The sequence below is a fragment of the Plasmodium gallinaceum genome, assembly GCF_900005855.1.
Source record: "Plasmodium gallinaceum strain 8A genome assembly, contig: PGAL8A_v1_108, whole genome shotgun sequence".
NCBI classification, from domain to species: Eukaryota; Apicomplexa; class Aconoidasida; order Haemosporida; family Plasmodiidae; genus Plasmodium; species Plasmodium gallinaceum.
Genome location: NW_021628228.1, coordinates 913,125 through 922,154, shown reverse-complemented (window position 1 = coordinate 922,154; position 9,030 = coordinate 913,125). Strand labels below are relative to the sequence as shown.

At 14.9% G+C, this 9,030-nt stretch overlaps 3 protein-coding genes across 3 annotated transcripts in view; 1 reads left to right on the top strand and 2 right to left on the bottom strand.

The window, feature by feature from the left end:
* Window positions 1-4,492, top strand: part of PGAL8A_00401000 (conserved Plasmodium protein, unknown function) — a gene marked incomplete at both ends in the record, with an annotated part of 7,559 nt that extends 3,067 nt beyond the window's left edge. Inside the window, 4 exons of the mRNA XM_028670368.1 lie at window positions 127-240; window positions 339-3,251; window positions 3,622-4,265; window positions 4,436-4,492. Of these exons, the coding sequence (XP_028527127.1) occupies window positions 127-240; window positions 339-3,251; window positions 3,622-4,265; window positions 4,436-4,492 (3,728 nt within the window). The remainder of the gene's footprint in view (window positions 1-126; window positions 241-338; window positions 3,252-3,621; window positions 4,266-4,435) is intronic.
* A 259-nt stretch (window positions 4,493-4,751) lies between these two features.
* On the bottom strand, window positions 4,752-5,420 carry PGAL8A_00400900 (conserved Plasmodium protein, unknown function; the record flags this gene model as incomplete). The annotated part of the gene is made up of 1 exon (XM_028670367.1): window positions 4,752-5,420. One exon carries the CDS (start codon window positions 5,418-5,420, stop codon window positions 4,752-4,754), a length of 669 nt encoding a protein of 222 aa, XP_028527126.1.
* A 1,662-nt stretch (window positions 5,421-7,082) lies between these two features.
* On the bottom strand, window positions 7,083-7,775 carry PGAL8A_00400800 (mitochondrial ribosomal protein L29/L47 precursor, putative; the record flags this gene model as incomplete). Its single annotated transcript, XM_028670365.1, has 1 exon — window positions 7,083-7,775. One exon carries the CDS (start codon window positions 7,773-7,775, stop codon window positions 7,083-7,085), a length of 693 nt encoding a protein of 230 aa, XP_028527125.1.
* Between the last annotated feature and the right edge of the window lie 1,255 nt (window positions 7,776-9,030).

Below are 9,030 nucleotides of genomic sequence, written 5' to 3'. Positions count from 1 at the left end.
AAAAAAAAAAAAAAAAAAAAAAAAAAAAGAAATATATATATATATATATATATGTGAAAAATACATTTAAATAAAATTAATAAATCTTTGTTGAATTTGTATAATTTTTCTAATTTACAATTATAGAAATTAAAGAATTAGCTAAATATCTAAAAAATATATATTCACTAAAAATATATGATTTTAAAAATATAAAAAAAGAAATCTGTTATATTTGTAAAATGGAAGACACAAAAAATGGTAAAGATAAAAATGAAAAAAAAAAAAAAAAATTATATGAGAAGATTATAATCTATTATTTATTTTATTTTATTTTATTTTATTTTTTTTAATATAAGATTTAAGTGGAGATAAGAACAAAGATAATTTCATAATAGAAAAAAAAAGGAAAATATTAATAAAATTAAAAGACATAATAAGAAAGTTAAATAAGAAAAAAATAAATAAAAAAATTCTTGATAATCTTTATGTAGATTTATTATATTATCGTATAAAATATGATTACGATATGTTTTATACAAATGAACATAATTGTAATGTAAAAGGAGATGTATTGAAGGAAAAAGAAATTAGTAATATTAAAGTGAAAAAATCAAAAAAGTATCGTGGATATATTATTATTAATTTTTTTTTTTCACTTAAACAATATATTCTTTTTGAATTAAAATCAAAAAAACTTTTTCTTTTTAACAATTTCATTTATGAAAATATAAGTTATTTACAAAATAGAAATCTATCTGTTAAGAAAAAAAAGGAAAAATTTTCCAAAGAATATGAAATGTTGTCAAATAGTAAGTTTAAGAATATAGTAACATCTAAAAAAATGGAAGGAACAAATTATGAAAAACATGATAAAATGTTAAAAAAAATAAAAAATGAAGGAAATAGAAATAAAAATTTAAATACCACAAAAGAAAATATTGAATTAAATAAAAAGTCTAATTATAATACAGATGATATATATAGTCTAACTGAAAAAAATATTCTGTTTTTTTCAAATTTCTTATGTAAAATTGATGAATTTTTTTATGCAAATAATTGTACTTTGGGTGGAATAGATTTACATTTTCATATAGACAGAAATATGAAACAAATAACTAATTTTTTATTCAGATTTATTAACAGAAATTCATCATGCCACTTTGAAGAAAGAAATAATAATAATAATAATAATAAATATGATAATACAAATAACAAGAATGACGAAGAAAATATCTTAAAATTGAAAAAAACAAAAAGGATTATCATAAGAACTACAAGAAATACCCAGACTTTTCATTCTCAAATTTATAAAAGCAATTGTAGAATTACTTGTAAATTTAAAAAATTTTATAAAAAATTGGAACATAAAATAAAAAAAGATACAAATTGTGATTTCTTTTGTAAAGGAACTTTTAATGAAAATAAAAAGATATTTTTTTCAAATTTTCATTTAATAAAAAAATTTTTTCATTTGGATAAAAATTATATAGAGATAGAGAATTTTTTAAAAAGTTATAAAAGTTCAAAATATTCCAGATATCATATATTGAAACGTAATATATACAAATCAGCAAGTAATTTAATATCAAAGGTAATTACTTTAATTAAAAAAGATAAAATGAAGTGTAATGATAAGAAAAGAAAAAAAAATAATAATAATAATAATAATAATAATACAGAAAAAAATATTGAAAATTTAAATAAAAAAGAAACAGATATTAATGATATTATTTCATTTATAAAAGATATAAAATTAGATAAAAAATTAGCTTATTATTTTAGACTAAAGTATTGTAATATAATAAAAGTATATGTGACCCATTTATTTAATTTTTTTGTATGGAAAAAAATATTAGAAAAAAATATTAGTAAGGTTGTAAAATATATACATAAAAATGTATATTTATTTTTAGATTATACGAACATTGAAGATATTAATGAATTCATTCAATTTTATAATGGTTATCAAAAGTATGAAATTGAAAATGAGAAAGTTAAATTTTTATTAATGGAAAAATTAAGTATAATTCAAAAAAAAATATGGCTAGAAATATTAAAACAAAAAAATAATACTAATAAAAAAGAAAAAAATTATTTAAACAAATGGATTAATATACATATATTTTTGTTAGTGTTTCAGAATTTTTATTTAATTAATATAGAACATCAGCTTTATTTGAACTTAGATTATTTTGTGAATGAATTTTTGTATGCTTTAATACATAATGACATTACTTTTAAAAATGAAAAGAATATGCTTATTTTTAGCTATCTTCCTAAAAATAAAAAAGAACTTTATATATATGAAAAAAATAATTACTACTTTCCTTTTTTGAATTATATTAAAGAAAATATAAACAATTTTTTGATAGAAAACGGTGATTATAAAAAAAATATGAATAAAGATAAAAGTAGTGAATTAAATTCAGATAGTTTTTATTCAAAGAGAGAAAAACAATTATCTTATATAGCAAAAGAATTTCGTTCTATTAATAGTTGTAGATTTTTTTATAAATTTCATGAATTAGTTAATTATTCTATAATCAATTTAAGAAAATATTTTCTTATTTTTCAAGATTTAAATAATTATATTAATAATTTTATAACAATACACTATTTATGTATATACAAACAAATAAATTTTATGCTTGATAAACTAAGAAATTTTATTCAAAATTCTAGACAAATTAATTTTTGTTACTTGTGGATATTTAATAAAAGAAAATTTAAATTTTTAGATAAAACAACTAACAAATTAAATGAAATGATATATAAAAATACTAATTTGGAAAATAATTATAAAGAAAATAATTATATTTTTTATGAAGAGAAAAAGAAAATTAACTTAAAAAATAATAATAAAATAAAAAAAAAAGAAAAAAATTCAAAAGGAAAATATAAATGTTCATATGTAGAAAACAGCTTCGATAATAATTTAACCAACCATAATAACAATAATGAAAATAGTTTATGGTTAAAAAAAAATTATATATATATATTTTTAAAAAGTATTTTAAATTATATTTTTATTACACAAAGTTTTCCATTAATACTTAAGGTAGATTTAGGAAATATTATAATGTCCAGTTTGTTTTTTATAAAAGAGAAATCTGAAAAAATATATACTTACTTATTATTTAAGAAAATTTTAAATGAATATGTTAAAAAATATGGTGTTACTATAAGTTTTTTTATGCTTAAAGAAAATATGATTAATAATATAAATAGCTCCTATATATCTCTACGAAAGAATAAAGAGAAAAATCAAAGTATTTTTATTCTACATTTTTTCTTTTTTCTTTTTTTTTTTTTCTTTTCAAAACCAAAGAAAAGTTATATTAAAAAGGTTAGATATAAATAAATTTTTCTTAAAATAACAAAATTTCAACTTACCATCTATAATAAATTAATATATATATATATACATGATAAATAAAAAGACATATTTAATCAATATGTATTTCGTAATATCCTTTCAATCTTACTAATAAATTTAGAATATTGTTAGTAATATTATTAATTTATTAATAATTTATATTTTATTGTAATTTATAATATATTTAATAATAAATTATTGAGAAAAAACAAATTTTCATTTTTTCAATTATTAGATTTTTTTAAAATATTTGGATATATTAGATAGAAAGATGGATAAAGAGAGAGTAGAAGAAAGTGTAAAAAAGGAGATATTTAAAAATTATTTTTTTCTCTTTAATGATTTAAGAAGTGAAACTAAAAATTTTACTAATAATAGTGAAATAAAAACAAATGATTTAGCAAAAAAAAATATTTCAAAAAATAATTATTACAATAATCATTTTAAGAATGACTGTGATATAGAAAAAAATAATGTAGATAGTTCAGAAGTATATTTATGTTTACAAAGTTTGGAATATTTTACATTTAAAGAATTTCTTCATTTAGGATTATTTAATTTTATAAAGGATAAAAAGAAAATTACAAAAGATGAAAAAAAAGTTTTGAATTATGAAATTATTTCTTTAAACAAATTTGTTTTTAATTACTTTTTTTCCTTTAGCAAATTTCCTTATTTTCATGAAAATATTCAGATTTATATAAAAAATTATTTATCAAAAAAAAATATTTCTTTTTTTTCTTTATTTGAAGAAGTTATAAAAGAAAAAATACAAAATATTGATAGGGTTAATAGTCAACTATTTAATAATAATAAAAAAAAAAAAAATATAGAAATAAAATTTAAAATAAATAATATAAAAAATGAAAGGATAAATTCTCATTTATCATATAACATGAAAAAAAAGGTAAACAAAAATATATTTATATATATATAAGAAATGTACATATTTTATTAATAGTTGTATTAATTTGAAAAAATTAGTCTATATATATATATATATATATATATATATATATATATATATATATATATATATATATATATATATATATGTGTATATTTTTTTTAAATTAGGTGATGATAAAAGAAATTTTAATATTTTTTCTTAATAGATATGATTATAATATTTAAAAAAAAAGATAAAACATTAGATAATTTTAATAAAATATTAAAAAAAAAAAAATTAATAGAACATTAAATTCGATAATGTTAATATATATGTGTGTTTAAATAAAAAAAATGCAAAAAAAAAATTATATTCAGTTATATATATTTTAATAAGAGTAATGTATTAAAAGGGTTTCCTTTTTAGATGCTAAATATAATTAATACTTTTAATACATAAACAAATATATAGTTTATATTTTTATTTATTATAAAGTAAGCATATCTAAAATAGTGTTTCATCAAAATTAAAAAAAATAGTAGACTCCATTATACGTTGATCATATTTATTAAAAAAAATTTCAATATAATTCCTGAAATTTTTTATGTAAGAAGAATTCTGAAAAAAATCTTTTAAATAATTAAAAATAGCAAATTTTGATTCACTTTTCATTTTTTCACCATTTCCAAGTATACCAAAAGTATTTTGCTTATTTATTGTTATCTCATCTCCATTTTTTATATTTTCAATTTTCATTTCATTATTAAAAAGTTCTGTATTTTTCAAAGTGTCACTTTTTTTGTCAAGTTTTTTATTATTTAAATCTTTTTCGTCAATTGGTATATTTATTCTATAAGAATTATCTTCAAAATGTTCCTTTTCATATTTATTATCAAAGTTACTTTTTTCATTTTTTTTTTCTATATCATCAGGAAATAAAGTATTATATAATTTATTCATATTTTTTCTTATCTTAATGTCATTTTTTTCTTTTTTTGCATCTATTATATCACCAGAATTCAAATTTTTAAAATTATTTTTTTTATTTTTAATAGATAAATTTGAGGATAAAATATTCCCATTTTCATTAACTTTTGTGTTACTATATGAATATGCTACTATAAATTGTAATAAAAATATAATATAAAAGATTGATAACTTTACTTGATACATTTTCTTATTAAACTTTATAAATTTTTTACAAATAAAAATTGATATTCATTAATATATATTTTTTTTTTTTATTATTTCACTTTAATTAAAATTTTTTATAAAGTATTTTTTATTATTTTTTTTTTTTTTTTTTTTGTCATATATTTTTTTTTTATTTATATATATTGAATCTACACAAAAAATGTACTTTTATATAAATATTTTTTTTTTATTAATTAAAAAAATCTTTTTTTTTTTTTTTTTTTTTTTACAATATTAAATTTTATGGTTTTCAAATTTACATTATGTGGAACGTTTTAAATCTTTGAAATTTCTTTTTATAAATAATAAAATTTTTTATTATATATTTTTTAAAATCCTTCAGAAAAATTATACAAATTGCAAAATTGTGTTTTTCACAACGTATTTTATTTATAATATTTAGTAGATATAATAAATAATTAATTTTTTTTTTAAATTATATTTAATTTTAGATATCTTTATTTGAGGATTTTTTTTTAGGTATTAGGTAGAAATGTATTTTTTAAATTGAAAAAAAAATATTTTCACATTGTAATTATTTATATTTATATTTTTTTGATTTTTTAAAGAATGATATTTTGCATATGTATATATTAAAAAATACTTATATATCTTTATAAAATTAATGATAAATATATTTTTATAAATTTTTAAATGCATATATTTTTAAAATTTACTTTATACTAAGAATGAAAAAAAAAAAAAATAAAGTGAAAACATGATAAATAAAAAATGACACAAATAATTATAAATTATTTATGATACAGTTTAGAATAAATGAAAACAAAAATTTTGAAACAAAAAATAAGAATAGTAAGTTCTAATAAAAGTGAATACAATTTACCTTAAATGAAAAAATACTTATAATTATTAAACTTGTTTAGTTTTATACTTTTTATTATTTCAAAAAATTAGTAATTTATAGTAAATGTATAAATTATCTATTAAGTAAAAAATGAGAAAAAAAAATTTTTTTAATATAAAGACACATTTTTTTTAAAAATAATTGAAAATAATAATTTTTTAATGTTTACATTTTTTTTTTTTTTTAATTTTAGATTAATATGGGACAAAAAGTTTATCCTGTTTTATTACATTTAAATTTTTACAGATAAAATATATTTATGTTGTATTTTTATAAATAATTAAAATGTAGGTGTAATATATGTAATCTTTACAAATATATAGTGAACATTTTATATTATATAAGGAAACATAATAAAATATATATATTAATAATAGTTTTTTCAATATTATTTATATTTTATTTATTAATAAGAATAGTATAAAGGAAATATATAATTTTATATGAATTTTGAAAATAAAAAAAGATATCTTGTCTAAATAAATTTCGCATATTAGTAAATTCTTTTTAATAACTTTAATGTTTTTTTTTTTTTTTTTTTTTTACAAAATTCAGAGTTAACACAAAAAAAAAAAAAAAAAAAATGCTTTATATATATATATAAAATAAAAATTAATTAAAAAATAGATATGCTTATAAATATTAAAGGAAAAAAAAAGTATAAGTATACCTTTTAATTTTTACTTTAAATTGTAAAATAAAAATGTATATTTATTAATCTTATTAGGTACTTAATGGAATATTTGTTTTTTTTTTTTTTTTTTATTAAAAAGGTATTAATAAAATCTATATAATTTACTCATATTATTTCTGAGAGCAATAATGTTTTGTTTTTTCCATGAGATAAAACCTGGTAAATCTGAATATTTTCTTTGATATTTAAAATGAGGAATTAATAAATGCATTGTTTCTTTTCTTAATGGATTAAGAATAATATTCAGTTGTTCAATTTTATTTTCTATTTTACTCATGGATAATTTTAATGAATTTTTTTCTAAGGATGAGGTATTTTTTAAAATATTTAGTTTGTGTTTCAAATATAATAATTGTTCTTCAAGTTGAAATTTTTGAGTTTCATAAATTTCTCTTTCTTTTTGTTTTTTTAAAATTTCTTTAGCTCTTATACATTGTTCATGTATAGCTCGTCTTGATAATACAGTTAAAATTCTTTTCATAGTTAATTTTACTTTTTTTAATCTTCCATGATTTATCATTTTAGTACTATTCTGAAAATTGTAATATTGTTCTCCTAACAATTTATTTTTTTCTTTTAAACATATATAGTATAATTTATGTAGATCATCAAAACTTTTCTTTCTTAGCAAGACACATGGCCAAGCGTCACCTGTTTTACTATATTCAAGTTTTTTTTTCATACTAACATTATCTAAAAAACTATTTTTCCATAATTCCTCTATTCCCTTTTTAGGAATAAAATTCATTTTTATATTTAGTCTAGAAAAAACCATTTTTTCTTTTAAAATCAATATATCGTCATTAAGTAAAAAGAAAATATATTAAAAAAAAAATATTATTTAAGAAAATTTTTATAATATTGATTCTCTTTAAAAATATAAGTCATTTTTTTATAAAATTCTCCATAAAAAAAAAATTATTTAAAAGGGTTTTTCTTCTTCTTTAATGTTTTATGATTAATTTTTTTCTTTTTTTTAAACAAATAAATTCTATATTTTTTGACTTATTTTTTTTTTTTTTTTTTTTTTGATTGTATAAAAATACTTTTTTGTAAGCTTTTTTATTTTTTTTAATTATATGAAAACAATTTTGTGTATTTCTTTTTTTTTTTTATATATTCTTTTGGATATAAAAAAAAAAAAAAAAAAAAAAAATTTAAAGATATTTCCAAATGTGTATAAAATATCAATTATTTTTATTTATACAAATAGAGTATTTAAACAGAAGCTAATATTAATAATAATATATGGATAAAATATGTACATCTGATATAAAGATATATTTTTAATATGATAATGATATTACAGAAAAAAAAAATATATATATATTTTCATTATAAAGTTCATTTTCTTTTTGTTTTTATAGTAATACATATGTTCTTTTTTATATCTTATTTTTTGAAATACAAATAATATTTTTAAGGTAACTTGAAAGATACTAATTTAAAAAAAAAAAGAAAGTTCTATTTTTCTTATAATCTCTTAAATATTGGTATTCTTTATTTGAAAATATATCTTACTTTTAAGTATAATAAAAATAAGAAAGAATTTTAGTCTACTGAAAAAATTATTTTTTAATGAAATTTATAAGTTTTTTTTTAATAAATAGTAAAAAATTGGAAAATATCAATAAAATATATCTAGGTAGTTTTAAGTTTTTTTTTTTTTTTTTTTTTTTCTAAAAATTTTAATAAATAAATCTCAAAGTTTTTTAAAAATTCATTATTATTTCTAGGAATAGATAATGAAAATAAATGAAAAATAAAGAATGTATTTTAATATATAACAAAAACATAGTTTTTCAAATTATAAATATTTTAAATTATTCTATTTTTATTCATTTGTATTTTTTATTTTATTTTTTAATATATTTATTATTATTTTATTTTAATTAAAAAGCACAATTTTAACATTTTAATAATATACAAAAAATATAAAGAAAAAAGTACTAAACAACTAATATAAACCATGCTAAAAATACTGTTTTTTTTTTTTTTTTTTTTTTCTCCCTTCAAAAAAGGATTTTTAC